Here is a 19,850-nt window from a genome sequence, read left to right on the forward strand (position 1 = left end):
ATTAGGTTAAGTTGTGTTGTGTTTTGGTCACTTCAGTGTTGCCATTTAGGTTTATTTCTGGATTATGGCAGCACTGTTGATGTGTCAAGGTCCAATGAAAAGGAAGCACTGCACTTGCTTGAGGTTGTCATGGAAACTGAGTATGTTATGACATCACGGTGGTTGGCGAGACATTATTATGGACAAGGTAAAGAATTGTTTTGTATTTTTAAACATTGTAAAAAAAACAAAAAAAATCCCTTAAAAAACAGAAACTTGCTCCAAACCAGTGGTTGCTCACTAATGGGTTGTCCAAATTGTCAGCAATACATAAAACAAAAAAATACCTCTCTCTGAAAGATATTCAACTAGAAAGTTAACCATGTTGTAACTCTTAAGTAAGCTTAAGATGTATGCAACAGAACATTCGTGTTATAATGACTGTTGTTGCTTCGCCATGCAAAGTTAAATGCATACATTTATTCTTTGCAGGTACGGTATGTTCCATGAAAAATGAGCGACAGTGTGCACCGTTTCAACAAGTTTTACACGGAACAGTATTTCCACATGTCTGCTTATCACACGATAATATTGTCAAGGTATTGTGGGACTAACTGCAGTGTTTATTAATAAAAAAAATAGAAAAACTGTTGATTTTCTAAAAATCAAATTTGAAAGTTCACTTTTTTTGAAATGAAGTGTTTTTTTTTATATTATCTAGTATTTTAGTGTATGGTGAATGTATAATCAGTTTACATCAATTAGTATTTTAACTGAATGACTCTTTACTAGTATCAGATTTCAGTTTGTTATTAAAACTATGCCTCCTTTCCAAAATAGGAAATTTTTTAGAAAAATTGAAGTTGAATTTAAAAAGTTTTTTTTTATTTAGGGGTTGATATGTCAAGTGAAATGTGACCAAGGGTATACTCAGCTACACACTGATAGATCTGTGTGTTTAAATGATGGGACTTGGTCAACTCCTATACCAGCTTGTACCGGTAAGATCTAGTTTTGACTAGAGAATAAACACTTTTGTTGTGCAAATATCCTGATCGCTTTTTAAACAATTAACACTGGTCTATGGAGATACGGTTTTATAATTCCTTGAATTTTCTTTGTTTACTACCAAATGGGACGAGAAAATGGAATGAAAAGATGTCCCATCTCCCCCCACCCTAATATATTAAATACATTCTCTCCCAGGTATCTACCAATGCCCTGCACTACCAGTGTTAGATTCTACAATAATGGTGGAGCCATCTTTATGTAAAGCTACATCAGTAACCGATGGTGTGGTATGTACATTCATGTGTGACGACCATTATAAGTTGCATGGACCACAAACCATTCAATGCGAAACACCAGGTAGTTTAACAATCTTGTTCTCACAACAGCCTCTTTTTTCCTGCATTTTTGAAAAAATATTTTTTTTCATGTTAAATAATGTTAAGATGTTTTTGCCAATGTAATTTATTTTTTCTACAACTTCGTTTTGTAGTAAACAAAGAATTTTGACAGATTTATATAAATGACCCCTGTAAAAAAACGTTATAAATTGTTAAAAACTTAATTAAAAAATATGGGATGTTCTTTCTATATCCATCTCCCCACGCATAGTAAGGTACACCACACTTTAAATAAAATTAAAAATTTTATACAAAAAATTTTAGGGGTCTGGTCCGAACCACCCCCCTCTTGTAATGCGCAGTGTGAGGGAATCCCCTACATTGATGGGGGTTCAGTGTCACCCTTTACTTGTTACGGCCCCAACAATGACCCTGGTACGACCTGCTCTGTGTCATGTGACCCCAAGTTCCGCTTGATTGGCTCGGACAGGCGGAAATGTAAAGATAACGGAATGTGGTCAGGAGAAGACGCTATGTGTGTGGGTAAGTCAGATGAACGTTTTTTGCTCGACTGGGCAATAGGAGTCGTTATAATACAGGTGTTCTGTTTTATACACTCTTGTGCTCACATGCGAGTTACCACATACATAACTTTGTAAGTGATTGATTTTTAGGATTTTTTCATTTTCAGGTATGCCCTAATAATTTATATAACTTTGTATGTTAATTTTAGGGTGTTTTTTTCATTATGTTGAAGCCAAAATAGATACGTTTTAACCATTATCCTACTGATAAAAACTTTGTTTGTTTTTTTCAGTATTTTGTCCTCCCCTTGATTTACCATTAAGTGGATACGTTTACCCCGACCGTTGCAGAACATCGGAAAATTTTGAGGAGAACTCGTGCAACTTTCAGTAAGTTACTATATACTACCTTCGTACCTTGACTATGAGCATAAGGTGAATGAATGAATGTAACTTTATCCTCATATCATAAGGCAACGAAAGTCATTATTACACTTCTGTTCTCTTTCATACACTTTATGCCATCTCACAAGTTACTTCATATCTTTTTTTGTAATGTGTAGCTAAAAATTCAGACAACCCATAAGCAACTGAGTGCCATTTCACCATTATGAGGACGACTTAAAAACGATCAAAATGTCGGTTAGCCAAACTTCTTTGCTGGAAGGGCCTAAATACAAGTATAATATGCCTTCCAACAACAGTACATATTTCCCACAGGTGCGTTGAAGATTATGTTATGATTGGAAATTCAGAAGTGACATGTGTAGACGGTTCATGGGACAGAGATGTCCCACAATGTGTGCCAATGTCACTTTGCCCAAGAATAAATGAGAATGAACCTGGCGTTAAGGAAGTGCTATTTCAATACTTGTAAGTATCTATCACTAAAAACCCTTATAAAACACTTGTCATTCTCAACACATGGAATAGATTTGAAATCTTCTCTGCTGCTATTGTTACTAGGCATGTCATACCATACAAGCCTTTTCTGGTAAATAAAATTGTGATTTTTTTGCTCCCTGCTGAAGTCTGAATGAATTGCAGACGAAACGTCGGAAATGCGCTACGTTTTTATACCAGATTAGCCACTAAAAGAATATTTACATTATGCCTGGTAGCAGAAGTAACAGAACACCTACAGTGAAAACTAAAAAAACTGTACACAGAGTTAAAGGGACAGCAGTTGGGAATGGTACACAGATCACTGTGGTTTGCTCTACTGGTTATTTACTTGATAATGGACCTGAAGTTAGGACTTGTCTTAATACTGGTCAGTGGGAATACGGAACACCACATTGTAAACGTAAGTATGGACTACGTATGTAACTTTGTGGGTGATTATTTTTCTCTATGGATGACAATTTAGACAACCCATTTGTGACCACCGGGTTGGAGCAAATGCTGTTAAATGTCTTGCTCAAAGACACAAATGCGCCCACAACGTAACAGTGACGAGCCTTAAACCCATTACCTCTGGGTTAAAAGTAGGCGTGCTAACCAACTGCTCAAAGGACTATAGTGACAGCTTATAATTTATATCACTGCTATATTCATCAAAGCTTTCAAATCTGCAGCTACTTGCCCTCCAGTGTTGCCGCCAGTTCATAGTTCAGTGTTGCCAGCTCATTGTGGATGGAAGAGACAAGCAGTAGATAATGGATGCATGGTCAGTTGTGATGTGGGGTGGTCTATACAAGGCAACCATGAATTACAATGTATGGAGAATGGAGTATGGTCTGATGATACACCCTCATGTGTGGGTGGGGAATATACAGGTCAGAGTTGATTATTTTGCTTCTATTACTTGGTATATTTTTGTAACACATAAAATGGGGTTTTGTATAATTACAAATATATTCATTTCGTTTTTACCTTTGACAATAATAAGTTTTATATACTACACTAAATAGTCTATCCAGCCTATTCTAACCATTAGTTTCATTTTGTTCAGATTTTCAAACAAAACCATTTATTGTTCGGCAAATTGACGCAAAAAGCAAGATGGCCGTCTGTCTTAAGGTATTTAAAACTCTATTGCTGTGGATACAATTGTAATGACTCAGATAGGTGTATGTGTCTTCGGGCAAGACACTTAGCAGACATTGCTCCAACCAAACAGTCAGTAACTAAGTTGCACCACCCTGGGTGTCTGGGTAACTGACCAACTCTAACCTAAATCTAAGACTCAAAGCTTGTAATGCTGTAGGTTCTCACCTATATAGACTAATGTACAATATAGACAACGAATGTTATATTCCATACCTATATTTTCCCTATTTTGCAAAAATTTGGGCCAACTGACGTTTTGACGTCCTATTCAGTTCGTTTTCATCAGGGTAAAATGACACTCAATAAAAAGTGATTACGTAATATATATTTATTCAAACCACAGGCGAACATGGATTCCAAATTTAATTGAAGCTGACCATGAATGTAGTTCACCCTACCACCAATGGCACTGGAGAGATTTAAGCGTCGGGCTTATAGAAAGCATAGGAGGTTTAGGACAGTGTTGGTCACCTGCTCGGCATGGCACAAGAATCAGACTTGCCCTCGCCCCATGTGACCCCATTAACCCCTCCCAGGTAGGTCAAAAATGTAAAAAAAAATAAATAAATCTGTTTTTTTTATATTTGACTTTAATTTTTTATTTGTTTGTTTTTTCCAAATCCTAATTACTGTTTCCTGAAATGCAGTTGAATGAATAAATAATAGTAACTTATTATCCTCGCATGGCGGGGCAAGGACAGTCATTACAACACAGATATTCTGTTTCATACAACTCGTACCTGCTTATGAGTTACCATGTATGTTACTTTGTGGGTGTTTTTTTTTCTATGGCTGACAAATAAGACAACTAATTAGTGATCACTAGGTTGAAACAATTCTCATTAATTATAACTTTTTCTCATGTATTTTGTTTCTAAAACTATTTTTATCTCGTCCATAGCACTTCAAATGCTCTGATTTAAGTTTGCGGCAATGCGCGTTACACGTTGGTGTTGAGGGTTTGTGGTTGGGTCGTGACAGTGATGCACAACATAAAGACAATCATATATACCTTCTATCAAACCCTGGTAGTTTCCAAATGGATTGGGAAGCACTGGAACCTACTGCAGTATCTTTGGCAGGGAATATGTCGTATGGAAACACACTGTGCAGGTCTGATTTTGATGATGCCTAATTATTTGTATCTTTGGCAATAACAGTCCTTATAACACAACTGTTCTGTTTCATACACCCATGCACACTTATGGGTTACCACGTATGTAATTTTGTAGGTCATTTTTAAATTTTTTATTTGCAAAAAAAATATATAGTTTTTTATTTCACACAATTGTTATTATATTTTTAAAACACTATGACATATTTTTTATAGCATTTGCTATATTTTATTCCAGAAAAATCTGTGGGGGTGAAATCAATTTGAATGAAGGCATCATACAAAGTCCAGGCTACCCTGTAAGGTATCAACAAAACACAATCTGTAGATGGATTATTAAAGGTAGGAGTTGTAACTAAGGGTACTAGGTTCAAAGCTTGATGCTGCTACTATTGTGTGTCTTTGGGTAATGTCAGACGTTCGGTGTTCTTCTCATTACTATAGATGGTTGTAGCTTTTAAAGCGAAAATTTGAGGTGAAAATTATATCATGCATATAGGCTGTTAAAGCCTGTTATGTTGTGTTAAAACTAATCAAAAAATCTGTGTTTTATGCATTAAACAACATTATGTTTACCGTTTTCAATATTTTCAGCTCCAAACAAAATGATCCGGTTCTGGGTCACTGACCTTGACCTTTCACCGGGTCGTGACCTCACGGATAAATCATGTGATCGTGATCGTCTCACGATCATGGAAGGTGATGAATTCACGGAGGATTCTGCTCATGTACTTGCTACAGTATGTGGTGGGTGTTTTTGTAATGAAAAAGCAAAAAGTATCTTTTTTAGTAGGGTGGGGAAAACATAATATCCAAATATCCTGATGGAGTTTTAAACAATAACAATAGTCCATGGGAGTTGTGAGAATACGGTTTTGTAAATGTTTGAATGTCCTTTGTTTATTACTAAATGGGACGAAAAAAATAGAATCTTCCCCCACCTTACTATATATAATGCCGAGCATCAACAGTATAAATTTTTAACCTACTTTAACCGAACTTATTAAAATTAACATAACAGGCAAACTGCATGCTGGTCAAGGACCCATCACCACGGTGCATGGAAAACTACTTCTTGAATTCCGGAGTGGTAATTATGAAGTCACAAAACGTGGATTTCAAGCAAGATGGGTGGCTGAAGCATTAGACCAACCACAAACAGGTCAGTTGGTAATTCATGCCTGCTTGTGGCCAAGAGGTTGTAGGTTCAAGGCCCATCATTGCTACCGCTGTAGGCGCATTGTGTCTTTGGGCAAAACAGTTAACAGCAATTTCTCCAACCGAGTGGTCACTAATGGGTTGTCTAAATTGTCAGCCATAGAGAAAAATAATCACCCACGAAGTTACATACATAGTCTATACATGTTTACAATGTGGTGTTCCGTATTCCCACTGACCAGTATTTAGACAAGTCCTAACTTCAGGTCCATTATCAAGTAAGGAAATAAATTGTCAGCCATACATATACTCACCTACAAAGTAAGAGGTTTATGAAACAGAACACCTGTGTTATAACAAGTTTCCCTCGCTACCCTAGTAGAAATAAGTTGAATGAATGAATGTAACTTACTTTGTCCTCGCGTAGCTGGAAAATGACAGTTGTTATAACACGGGTGTTCATACACCTCGTGCCAGCTTACGAGTTACCATGTATGTTACTTTGTAGGTGATTACATGTAACATTATACCTGCACACACATATATTTTTTTCACAGAATGTGGTGCTACATCGCCCTCCAGCGGTGGGAATTTCGCTCGTCTGGTAGGTGGCGTTAAAGAGGCAGTTGAAAATGTTCCATGGCATGCTGCAGTGTTTAGTGACGACGTGGGTACCCGGGACGACAACGAAACCCCCCTATGCGGCGCCACCATTATACGACACAGCTACGCGCTGACGGCAGCCCATTGTCTCGACCATCTGACGTCACAGCAGCAGTGAGTAAAATGTCACGAATTTTTGGGGGTTGATGTCTTTCTTTTTTACCCGTTTCCGTTTTTTAAGGACAGTCGTTTTGTAGTTAATTTCCTTTTTCTACTTTAGTTTAACTATTTTTCTACGTTATCATATTCGAATCAGAATTGAAACAGAACACCCGTGTTATAACGACTATCGTTACCTCGCCACTGGAAAGTAAATAAGTTACATACATTTATTCATTGAAGAGATAACTAAAATTGATTTTCTTTTAAACTAAAAATAAACATCAAACTTTTTTAAATCTAGGGTTGATAAAACCATTCTCGGCTACGCGACTTCTCAGCTTTGGCGGCTGACGCGTCTCTCGCACCTACTGCGTGATAGTGACATCACTGTGTCGTCAATGGATGACGACACTGGCGCGAGCGTGATCCGTTTGAGTCGTATCTACAGCCACCCTACTTACAGCGAAAACCTGGATAGTGATATTGTATTAATTAAGGTAAGCTTAACACAGGCGTATATATATTCATGCTTGAATTGTACGTTAGCATATATATATATATATATATATATATATATATGTTGAACGTTAGCACATACATATATAATAAGGCGGGGAAAGTGGGATACCTTGTCATTCTATTTTCTTGTCCGATTTGGTAGTAAACAAAAAACATTCAAAGAATTATAAAATCGTTTCCTCACCATTTTTCTACAACACATTAAACTTTAAAAAAAGAAAAAAATGCGTGTTAAAAGCAAAAAAATCGTGTCGGAAACATAAATACGTGCGGCACATTTAGTGGTTGGCAGCTCCGTTAAAAAATTGAACCTAATCGTCATAGGTCTTAATTTTAACTTCTTTGAATTGATACTGAAATTACATATTCATTTAATCGTGCCCTGTACTATGACTGCTTAGTCATGGAGCTGTGAAAACAGCTTTCTGTTTATGTGTATTCATAGACGTTCGTTTCCCGGTTACAGACAAAACTATTTATCTTTAAATTTCCTGCTCCTAGCGCGTTTAAAATTTGGACAGGTCACGATTTTCAAAGTTGTGTACAGATGTCATAATTCGCATTTCAACGTCATAAACTGGCGACCAATATCCAATATATATTTGTACTTATCTATTCCCCCTTTTTATTCAAATAAATTGTAGTATTACACTTCAATTAGAAGGTCATTTTTTGACTATATATTTGTATAGTGCTTTTACATGCGTCTTATGAAAATTCGTTGTCACAAAATCGCAACAGAGCGATTTGATTGTAAAAAGGGATAGCTGTGTACCAGTCTGTGTTTAAAAACACGCAGACCGGCGTCTATACGTCATACAATTGGCAGACGTTATCAAACCTGACAGGTTTGATGAATAAACTTGAATTTCATGATGTCTGGTTCGCTATGAGCGTTATAGCATACATGACGTGCCAACTCGTTCAATTATAGTTAGCAAAACAATGTTTTAATTTTATAACGTGGAAAGTTTGGTTCGTTAACAGGCCGCATATTTTTTTAAAACAGACTGGTATTTTGACAAAGCTGTATATTAGACACTGGCTGATTTTTTGTTCAAAATTAATACAAAAAAAAAACACTTTTAAAACAAATTTACCATAAAAAGCATTTTTAAAAAATACCACAATTTTTTTTTTTAAAACAATGACGCAAAAAATGTTTTAATTTTAATAACAGAAATCCTTTCACCAGGTTGCCGAGCCGATCACGTGGTCGTCTCGGGTATTCCCCGTATGTCTGCCATCGCCGGAATCACTTCTTGATCACGTGGGCCACGGTCGATTGCACATCCCAAAGCAATATTGCAAACTAGCTGGATGGGGAAGCTCCTCAGAGCTGGGTATGTCCGTTTTTCCAGCTTTTAACCTATAAAAAAATACTGTGGGATAAGACGGATACCGTTAAAAACACAGTATCTCGTGTTATTGGTATTTGCTTATCGTGTTTTTAGCAATTAACAACGATTTTTTAGAGTCGTGAGGATACGGTTATATAATTTTGAAAATATTCTTAGTTTACTACAAAAAGGCGCGATAAAACAGAATGTACCATCATACCCCGGCCTACTATATAATAAACCGCAACAGACCAACCAACTTTGTTCTTATAAATCGTTAAAAATCTTATAAACTGCTGACATTTTCTCGTAAATCAATCTCCAAAATGCGTCTGGATTTTTTGCCCGAAGTCAATTTTTTCCGCGTTTGTTTTGATACGCCCGCTATAAATTCAACTTTGAGAAATCGTTTAAAAAACAGCTGGTAGTTAAATGGTGTCTTATATTTAACTATATTACGGCTGTATATTATTTCCCAGTCTTGTTGTTTAATTGTGGTTTTGCCTGTTTTGGTCGACTGTCGAGTTCGAAACGAAACTCCATTGAAAATTAATTCGAAACCTTCGCATACTATTATATTATGTGCGCGCGTGTTTTAGCTGTGTGGCAAAATTTCCTAGACATTTTGTAACTACACAATGTAATACTGTACGCTGGCGCGATTTTCGATATGTCGAATCGCAAAACTCATATTTTGTGTTAGTATGACATAGAAAAAAACGTATAGTAGTTTGGGGTAAGAAGGTCCGTGTTTCATTTTCTTTTATCCTTACATTTGGTAGTGAACAAAGAATATTTACAGAATTATATATCCTCACATGCCCACACAACTTTAATTCAGTGTATATGTTAGGATGGGAGGAGATGGGACACCTTTAGCACATAATATCCGAATATCCTGATCGTGTTTTAAACAATTAACAACAGACTATGGGAGTCGTAAGGATATAGTTTTATAATTCTTTAAATGTTCTTTGTTTACTACCAATTAGGACGAAAAAAAAACAGAAGAAAAAATTGCCCATTCCGTGCCCCCTATTATATACCTCTTAGTAAAAGTACTGTATTTTACATCAGGCGATTACGCGAGTGATTTAGCCAGTATAGAAATTCCAGTGATGAGCGACAAACATTGCGAAAGATCATCAGCCAGTTTGTTTGGACGTAGAGTCAATATTCGGGCAACGCTGTGCGCTGGTCATTTTGACGGCACGAGACAAAGCCCTTGCAAAGTAAAAACTTTATATATATGTATATGTTACACTTTTATTTTTTACTTTTAAGTTAAGAATAGGTGTATGGGCCTATGTTTTGCTGTTACACTCGTATGAAATTGTCCAAATTGACACCCATACAAAAAAAAATTGACACCTATAAAAAAACATAAAAAAACAAAAATTTTCCACAAAGTTACATACGTGGTAACTCGTCAGTTGGCACAAAGTGTATGAAACAGAATACCCGTGTTATAACGACTGGCTTTCTGGTTTTACCCCATCACAGAACGATACAGTATCCATCTTACCCCGCAGTACCATAGACAAAATATAATTGATATATTTTAACAGGGCGACGATGGAGGTGGTCTTACATGTTCTTGGAACGGCAACCATTATTTGGTTGGTGTGGCTGGCGAGCAGTTTGGCGAATGCTCATTACTGAACGTACCACGTTACTTTACACGCGTTTCCACTTTCATTAAGTGGGTTGAGGATACGATTCGAAAATCCAAATTCGGTTACGACTCGAATTTTGCGAAGGGGGCTAGGGAGTGGTGAAATGTGTTTTTAAATTGAAATAAAATTTAAGACGGTTTAAAGTAAGTTTATTTTCCGTTCGCGGTGGAATGTAAATTTGGCAGTTTGTTAAAAATTTCGCTATGATTTTGAATTGCGATATCGTGTAATGTTTATTTAGTGCAGTAATGCCGCGGTTTGGAGCTTAGGGCTTTTTGTTTCGCCAGTGACTCAAATCACGTACGCAAGGTGCACGAGTAGACGTTTATAGACAAATTCCGACTCCTGGCACATCAAGAAATCTCGCGCGTGGAATTACTTTGCATAATCTTTATTACGTCATAATGCCCACGAACAACATTGCAGAACCACAATCGCAATGCAGTCTGCAGTCATAAGTAACAGTCAAACTTGAGTGACATTTTTCCAATGTAAAATCCCATTCATTGTCGGAGGAAGATGGGACACTTGTTCATTATATTTTTTCGAACATTTGGGTGTAAGAAAGCAACATTTAAAGAATTATAAAACTTTATCCTCACGACTCCCATAAACTGTTGTTATTTGTTTGAAACGCGATCAAGGTATTTGGAAATTATGTTCTAAAGGTGTTCCATCTTTCCCCACCCTCTTACATAACGAAAAGATTTTTTCGAAATTTAAGTTAGTATTCCAAAGAATATTTTTTCTACTTAACAATGTCGATTCTATTGTTTCGTTAAGTTACATTATCTTTTTCTTTATAGCTTTGATCACAATATGACCTATATAGCCGTCAATCATTAAAGCAAAAAACTAACGGGAATTAACATTTAAAAAACGGATGTCGTTTTGGATAAAAAGTAGGCCTATATACAGTAGGGTGGGGGATGACGGGACATTTTTAGCACTTTTAAGCTAAATATCCTGATCTTGTTTTAAACAATTAACAATGGTTTATGGGGGTCGCGAGGATACGGTTATATAATTCTTTGAATGTTTTTTGTTTACTACCGAATGGAACTAGAAAAGGTGTCCCATCTTCTCCCATCCTACTATATCATTAAAAAAACGTGGCTGTAAAACTGTAGCTTACTGTGAGTTGCAAATATTTAATTAAAGCAAATTTAATTTAATGAAAAGTGCGGGCAAAGATACTGTATTAAACGGGCATTCGTAAACGACCAGATTAATTGGTCCTTTTGTTCCATTATCTATTCGTGTGGAAAAGTAAACAGATTTTGTTTGGCATTGTATGCACGGTAATGACGTATTTGCTGCAGAAACCAGGCGAGAATTTGCAAAATCATTATTTCAATTTTGCCTTTTTCAAACGGGCGAGGCGGTGACGTTGAAGTATTCTCTTTTCCGATGTTATAAATTCAAACATTCCGTCTCAACCTTCAGTTCACCAAATCTTCAAGAGCTGCAAGACGATCTTGGGAAATTCGGTAAGTTTTCTAGTTTTTTTTTATAGAATGTAGATAACGCAATTTTCAGTATTTAGGTCCATTCTAAATACAACAACATTGGTTGTATATAGTGTTTTTACAACAAAATTCAAAATGCACTTTTTCTAAATCTTTCGGGTAATATTTAAGTACATGTAACGGGTTAGAACTTATAATTAAATATAGGCGTTTACCACCAATTGCCTTAACCACTGTTATTTTTGAACACGTATCGTAATATAATCGATTTTGGTTTTAGAAGCGACTTTATCGAAAACAAACACAGATAACAGCATAGGAAAACAACACGGCGTTTTTAAATATGCGCCTTGTATGTCCAAGCATACTTGTTTTGATATAGTGCATCGATTTCATTAACAAAACGCAAGTTTAAAGTACTCTGACTTCAACAAAGTCTTTACATAAATGCTCTGTGAAATATGTAGTACTGCAGGGTAAGATGGGACACCTTAAGCACATAATGTCTTGATCGTGTTTTAAAGTATTAACAACGGTCTATGGGAGTCGTGAAGATACAGTTTTGAAATACTTTAATTTTCCTGTGTTCTGCAAAACGGGACAAGAAAATAGAATAAAAAGATGTCCCCTCTTCCCCACCCTACTTTTTATTGCTTTCGAAGTGCATTCAATCTTTTACCACTGTCTTGTAACTATCGGCCAGCGTTTGACTTTCGGGCGTTTGCTGAACTTTTCACCATATTGTAAAAATACCTTTGAAATGCCCATGAGTTATTAAAATACTGCATAGTTCGCTAACGACCATGTTGCATTATAAATGTTGGCAAAAATAACCAGCGGGCCACGGTAAACTCGTTCAAATTCTTGCAAACATTGAACAGAATTCAGCTTTGGGTATATCGTAAATTTAATCACTCTGGATACTCGGCCCATTAAACAAACATTGTATTAAATATTTTGCAAACATAATCGGCTACGTAAGCTTTAACGGTAATAGCAACTTGCATATTAAATGCAATGCATATTAAAATGATTTCCTGTGGTACAATTATTAAGCTTACCTAATTAAAAATTGTGGCTACGCTGGTTTGCGTTTCTTAGAATTTTTTCGGTGCTGTGGCACTAAATAAAAACGCCACGGGTGCTGGGGTGCTTAAAAACTTAATTTAAACAGTAAAGAAGCTTAAAGGGGCTTACGCCCATTGATAAATGCGATTTTCCGAATACGCAGTAATGTGCTTAACAAGGAAAACGCTCAGAACTTTTAATCTGGTTTGTACAATGTGCTTTTCAAATACCGAAAATAGAATTTTAAGTTAAAATTTAAAAGTAATTGTTTGTACAGTGGTGTTGGGGAAGATGGGACACCTTTTAACTCGAATTACTCGACCCATTTAGTAGTAAACAAAGAACATTCAAATAATTATGAAACTATATCCTCACGACTCCAATTCACCGTTGTTAATTGTTTAAAACACGATCAAGATATTTTGATATTATGTGCTAAAGATGTCCCATCTTCCCCCACCCTACTATATAATTTGTTTACACAATTATTAAAGATTGATTTGTGTAAAACAAATTGACCTCTTTGTAAATACCGCGGTGTAATGTTTGCCACGATAAAGGAAGTACGTTGACTCATATAAATCATTTATATTTCCGGAATCGGTGAACTACAAAACAAGCTTTTCGGAACGGGTAGCATTGTAATTATACTACTCAAATCAAGTATGCAAGGTGTAGCGCAAAAACGCAAATTACATTTAGATATATAGTAAGGTAAGGGAAATGGGACACCTTTTCATTATATTTTCTCGTCCAATTCGGTATTAAACAAATAACATTCAAATAATTATAAAAAAGTATCCTCACGAATCCCATATAGAACGTTGTTATTTGTTCAAAACACGATCAGAATATATTTGGATATATTATGCTAAAGTTGTCCCATCTTTCCCCACAGACCAGCACACATAAAATCTACAAGGTTTTTTTTTCATTTGCAAAAAAAAAACAGGACGATTTAAAACCAAAATTACAGCCTGATTCAAAATCAAAAATGACCGTGGTTAATGAATGATTTGCACCACGTTTGTTGTTGTAACGGCTGCAGAAAATAAGCCTGCTGCAAACCAGGTATATTTGCTTAAGCTCGTTCACTTGTTTTCGTTGCGTGCTGTTGAGGTCAGCATAGTGTAACCAGTCACTTGGAGCATACGCAATTTTTGATCTTGTTAAAACCCGTAAATACTATACACCTATCTTACCCCGTCCCGTGGTTCACCCTGTCCGAACCACAATCCGTAACATTTTCATTTTAGGGTTTATTTACGGTCGGTCATGTGCCTGTTCATGTTTGTGACCGAACGGATTGTTTACCGGATTTTTTTGCAAATCATTCTGCTGTAAACCCTTGCAACAAGCTCTGCCGTGGTTTAAACAGCATTTACGCGCCGCGGAGTAACTGCGTGCATCTTTCTAGTGAAACGTATCGCAACTAAGAAACAGGAAGGGACTCATCGTTTAGTAAGCCATCTCCCATGCGCTGAATGTGCCTTTCCTTTGAGTTTAGCCGTGTCTGACCATCATATAGCAAAGAAACATCATACAGATTGGTCGTGCAAAAAAAGTAACAAATATATATCAGGAATCAAAATTTAACAGAGCAGTGAACAGTCACGTTTGAAATTTATCAGCAATATGAAACGAGAAGACCAAATCGAGCCGTTACTACATAATAACGGCGAACAGAAGCAGTAAGTTGGAACCTTATTGTTCTATAGTATTGCCGTATACAAACACAGTTACAAGTATGTATCTTAGTATTGCCTATATTATACACCTGTGACATTTTTTTTTATTTAAAATCGGCAGTTTAAATTACATTTAACGTTAATTGAAGTTTCAAACAAAAAGTTTCTATACCAGATGAGCCGCTATAAAGGCCTATAGGTTAATTTACGTTATGCCTGGTAGCAGAAGTAACGTAATATCAGGTATTGTCTCTTAAAAGTGCTTTATTTAAGTATAAAACAGCATGAGAATTTGGCATATGCAATCATAGTTGCCAAGCTGTATGAATCACCCATTGAAAACGTAGGCAAGTTTTAATAACTTCCGGAGTTCCAGCTGCCTCTCCCATAATGCATGTAATAACTTGTCACACTGGATTCCAAGCCCACAGACACGTAACTAATACCATTCTCCATTAGCGGTAATATATATTGCGGCGAATGCAACGTAATTCTTCTCCCATATTTTCCAACCAAACCGGTTAAGCCCGATTTTCCAGCTCTTATATATTAAATTAAACCCGCTAGTCCCACCCAAGTATACATACAGTTCAACCCAATGTCTGTATATTGCGGTAGCCCTGCACGACTTAAGTGTGAAATCACGCAGTTATCGTGACACAGATCTGCGAGCGTGAGTAATTTGCGGAATATTATAACATCTAAGCCAATGCCGGTGGTTTAACCAAAATGTATACAAAACGTGCTAAAGGGCGTTGTTGTGTGTTGCACTGTTTCAACGTTTATATAACATACTTATACTGATAGAAATATAATATATATGGCATATAGATGGAATAAAATGGCCAAGGTTATATTTTCGTCCGGTTTAAACAAATTATATAGGAGGGTGGGAGAAGATGGAACACCTTGTCATTCTATGTTCCTGGCACATTTGGTAGAAAACAAAGAAAAGTCAAATCATTATAAAACCGTATACTCACAACTCCCATGATGGACCGTTGTTAATTGTAAAACACGATCATGATACTATACAATATTCTGTGCTAAAGGTGTCCCATCTTCTTCCATCCTATATTTACAGAATCATATAGCCGTGTCCTTATGACTTAAAAAGAGCTTTGTTAATTGTTACATTAAAACGCCTGAGATCTTAACATCGTTTATAAAACGTCTTAATGTTGCCCAAAACTACATAGCAAGATGTTAAACCAAATTTGGTCGTCTAAATATTTATAAAGGCTTTAAAAATTCTGGAAAATATGCGAAAGTACTACAAATGACACACGTGTCACATATGCTATTTTCTCTTCACTAAATTGTATATAGACTGTTGGGTCTATTCGACAGCTACGTAACGTTCTCTCTAACTAAACCAACAATAATCGACGCTAGTTTGTTTTACCCTTACGAGATCAATTAGTATTAAACTGATAACGGTTGAACTAGGCAGACTACATAGCAAACAGGGTAAGCGCCGTTTACCGCTATCTATCATTTTAGTATGAAGAGTTAAACAAAATAAAAATCTGTTTTTGTATGTGACGGTTCCTTGACAAGGACCTCACCCACAAAGAATAGAATAGAATAGGGTGCGTTAAAGAGCGGTGTTTGCAATTGTACATTTTCCGACTAAAATTGTACGAGTTTTTGTAGAAGGGTTTTCGGCAATGGGATTAGTTACTTATAGGTAATGGATGCTTATACCTATATAGGAAGGCATTTAAACAGTTTAAGAGCACTTGCTGTACAGCGGTGTTGGCATTGCACGTTCCGCATGGAAAGAAAGAACTAAAGTGCTATAATATAAAAATTACTTGAAAATTGGAGCTTATGGCCTTAATACGTTGGTTGCAGATTAGAATCATTGCAGTTTTAAATTCAACAAAATTAGTTAAACAGTAGAGTTATAGCTGTAAATAATTTATGTTTGTATTTTCGCAGAAATTTTGGAAGCATAAACGAGCATCGTGGAAACGGCTGCGAAAACAGAAATACGAAAAACGCTAAAAAACACGAGAACATGCCAACACAAACACGCACAGTATCTCAGGTCTATGGGACTTGGGTCAGGCCTTTGATCGCCGAGTACTTCGGGCAACTTATATTTGCGTTCATTCACTGCTCAACAGTAAACACAATGAAGGCAACGGCGCTTTCGGCAGATTCTCCAATCCCTTTACTCCCTGCTATCAGTGATGGTTTCGTGGTGGCCATTCTGGTAATAACTATCGGACACATAAGGTAAGAATAGATCTAACTTGTTTTATTCTCGCGTGGCCGCGCAACGACAGTCGTTATGACACGGGTGTTTGGTTTCGCACACCTCGTGCCCGCTTACGGCTTACCACATTTGTAACTTTTTTATGAACTACTGTCTTAACTTTATACCAAATAATCACAACGTATATCCAATTCTCTCCTACAGTACACCAAGTAGCATACCTTTAAAAGTTAAATTTAACTTTTTCTAAACTTTCGTTTCACTATATTATTGTGTCTGAAATAACAATTTTGCTTTGCCCGCCTTTTAATTGCTTATAACAAAACGTTACTTATTTTCACAGTGGAGCACATGTCAATTTCGCTGTCACTACAGCTGTATTTATAGGAGGCGGCATCAAACTACCGATGGTACCTCTCTACTTTATCGCACAAATGCTTGGCTCCCTAACCGGGGCCGCACTTGCTTATGTAAGTAGTTTAGCATTGTAGGGTAAGATGGATACAGTTAGCGGTGTAATCGAATATTCCTAATCGTTTTTTAACTGTCTACAACGTTTTTTTTAGAGTATTGGGTTTTTCAGACTATCTCACCCCACAAAGTTACATATACGTAGTAACTTGTAAGCGGGCACGAGGTGTATGAAACAGAACGCCCATGTTATAACGACTATCGTTGCTTCTCCACGCGAGAATAAAACAACTACATTATTTCATTCACTCACTTTTTCTGCAGATTTGCAATGGAAGCGTGTCCTTCGGCGAGTTCGGGCTTGGCGCGGGGGTTACTGTTGGTCAAGGAGTTCTAATGGAAGTAGTCCTCAGTGCTCTGCTAACCTTGGCTGTCTTGCTTGCCGCAGTCGAGCTAAGCTCCGTAAACGCCGCTTTCGCTATCGGGTTTTCGATCCTTATTGACATTTTGGCGGGGTAGGTGTTGTATAATATTAAAAAAAGGATTTTTCTGTTTTTTTTTTACATAGTATTGCGCCGTGGCATAGTGGTTAGCACGCCTCTAGCCTATGTGTATGGATTCGAGTCTTGACGTTGCTAACATTATCGACATGTGCTTTCTTTGTCAAGATAGGTATTGTCAGCCATATAATACAAACTCCACAGAAATATTTACTGAAGAAGTTACATAAGTGGTAATTTATTAGCGATTCATCTGGAAAAATGCAGTGCGAATATCAAAGCAGCAAAGCCACTGCAAACACAACTGGTAAAATCACTTCTTTCAAAATTTATTTTACTTTAGATTCAACATATCCGGAGCTTGCATGAACCCGACTCTGAGTTTTGGTCCAGCCGTTGTATCAGGCAAGTGGACAAACTATTGGATTTATTGGGTTGGTCCTATTCTTGGCGCTTTCGTTTCTGGGACTGTTTTCAGGTATAATTTAGGAGTGTATAGCATATATAGTAGGGTGGGGGAGATGGGACACCTTTTCGTTCTATTTTCTCGTTTCAATTAAAAGAACATTTAACCAATTATAAAACTGCATCCTCACGACTCTCTTATAGACCGTTATTGTTTAAAACACGATCAGGATATTTGGATATTATGTGCTATAACAGTGTCATTGTGTGCTAATATTCAACAAGAACAACTGTTCGACAAAAAAGGACCTCACTGCGTGCCCAACATAAATTAGGGATCCATTTATATAAAGCCCATGAATGCATATACCGCATATCTCGCCAATTACAAATTTCAGATTTAATCCCTACGTAAACGTTTAAAGGAGTTGCCCGGGCCATATCCAGGGATGACATGCAATATTTGAGCTATATTTGTTTGCATTCTTGGGAATGCAACTCATTAGCCTATACATAATGGTTAGCCGTAATGGTACTCATTAGGGAAACACGCTTGGCAGTTTTGTTTGCGTGATTATGCATTTTTGCTTTGCGGGCAATGGGCTATATAACCTAATTAAAACCCCGTGAAATTTGTCACGAAGTAAAACTAATCACAAATATGCATAATTTGGATTTAAATTACGAAAAGTTAATTACTTATTCTCGCATTAGGTATAAAACTACAGTGGACCAAAACTGCATTCTGTAGTTTTATTTGAGGTTAAATTGTTTCGTTAGTAAAACTAAATAAGTTGGTCGTGTAATCCCACCCGAGAGACCATCGTGTACCACAATTGGCTTACCAAAGTTATAAGAGACACTAATGTAGGCTGTTAACAAAGCATTGATCAACTGTATCTTATGTGCAGGCTTTTCCTTGGGACAGAGGCTCGTTTACTTTTTAGACCCGACGGCGGCGACGAAAATTCAGAAACTCAAATGGAAAAGTCGTCGACAACGGTTGATACAGTGGCAAAATCAAGCATGTGATTTAGTGCCGCGTATTTCTCAAAAACTTTCTTGTTTATAATTCTGTAAATTTTGTGAATTCTATATTTTGCATCATTGGTGTCAATAACCATTTCGTCCATGCAAAATATTCTAATGTTTTTTTTCTACGTCAGTACATCTTACTCTGGCTTTGGCTTTGTGACATGACAGTTTCTTTATACGTTTTTTTATCAGGAAAACAACTGGCCAACTTTATATGTTTAAAGTGTCTTGAATTAAGTTATTTTATTTGCTTTTCCTTGCATTAAGCTTCTGGGTTATTGTTTAAGAACTAAGAAAAGGAATCAGCTGTTGTGCCCTGACGTTGTTGCTATTTGAATTAACCGAATAAAGTTATTTGCTCTCGTTAAAATAGTAGGTTTAAACTTTAGACCGCTTATTTCTGAGGACTATTTTTCCAAACGGTGGTTACATTCCGCCGTGGCACAGTTGTTTATAGCGCGCCTGCTTCCAACCTAAAGGTAAAGGGTTTAGGGCTCGTCGTTGCTTGGGCAAGACACTTAACGACAATTGCTCCAACCCAGTGGTCACTAATGGGTTGTCAAATTATCAGCCA

General features: G+C 36.7%; 3 protein-coding genes across 5 annotated transcripts in view; all 3 read left to right on the forward strand.

Annotated features, from left to right (window-relative positions):
- The window catches only part of LOC100183620 (sushi, von Willebrand factor type A, EGF and pentraxin domain-containing protein 1-like), a 15,212-nt gene extending 12,483 nt beyond the window's left edge, over window positions 1–2,729 (forward strand). The window contains exons 26-32 of the mRNA XM_026837011.1: window positions 50–187; window positions 472–578; window positions 872–980; window positions 1,186–1,347; window positions 1,653–1,871; window positions 2,146–2,242; window positions 2,573–2,729. Of these exons, the coding sequence (XP_026692812.1) occupies window positions 50–187; window positions 472–578; window positions 872–980; window positions 1,186–1,347; window positions 1,653–1,871; window positions 2,146–2,242; window positions 2,573–2,729 (989 nt within the window). The remainder of the gene's footprint in view (window positions 1–49; window positions 188–471; window positions 579–871; window positions 981–1,185; window positions 1,348–1,652; window positions 1,872–2,145; window positions 2,243–2,572) is intronic.
- Window positions 2,592–10,619, forward strand: LOC100184879 (ovochymase-1-like). Of its 2 annotated transcripts, XM_018814494.2 has the most exons (14): window positions 2,592–2,725; window positions 3,022–3,158; window positions 3,430–3,630; window positions 3,807–3,874; window positions 4,248–4,440; window positions 4,806–5,017; window positions 5,257–5,360; window positions 5,613–5,765; window positions 6,040–6,180; window positions 6,734–6,953; window positions 7,243–7,438; window positions 8,656–8,803; window positions 9,878–10,032; window positions 10,369–10,619. In XM_018814494.2, the coding sequence occupies exons 3-14, from the start codon at window positions 3,511–3,513 to the stop codon at window positions 10,576–10,578; spliced, it is 1,920 nt and encodes a 639-aa protein (XP_018670039.2). In that variant the 5' UTR covers window positions 2,592–2,725; window positions 3,022–3,158; window positions 3,430–3,510; the 3' UTR covers window positions 10,579–10,619. The 2 variants fall into 2 exon arrangements, with proteins under 2 accessions (XP_018670039.2, XP_026692791.1); XM_026836990.1 differs by lacking the exon at window positions 9,878–10,032 and having other exon boundaries at window positions 10,369–10,537.
- Window positions 10,620–11,854: 1,235 nt separating this feature from the next.
- Window positions 11,855–19,646, forward strand: LOC100176371 (aquaporin-8). Of its 2 annotated transcripts, none has more exons than XM_018814496.2 (6): window positions 11,855–11,966; window positions 16,646–16,945; window positions 17,269–17,395; window positions 17,661–17,851; window positions 18,180–18,314; window positions 19,153–19,646. In XM_018814496.2, exons 2-6 carry the CDS (start codon window positions 16,725–16,727, stop codon window positions 19,271–19,273), a joined length of 795 nt encoding a protein of 264 aa, XP_018670041.1. In that variant the 5' UTR covers window positions 11,855–11,966; window positions 16,646–16,724; the 3' UTR covers window positions 19,274–19,646. The 2 variants fall into 2 exon arrangements, with proteins under 2 accessions (XP_018670041.1, XP_002131566.1); XM_002131530.4 differs by lacking the exon at window positions 11,855–11,966 and adding an exon at window positions 14,441–14,704.
- Window positions 19,647–19,850: the final 204 nt, after the last annotated feature.

This window comes from Ciona intestinalis, chromosome 12 (genome assembly GCF_000224145.3).
Source record: "Ciona intestinalis chromosome 12, KH, whole genome shotgun sequence".
NCBI classification, from domain to species: domain Eukaryota; kingdom Metazoa; phylum Chordata; class Ascidiacea; order Phlebobranchia; family Cionidae; genus Ciona; species Ciona intestinalis.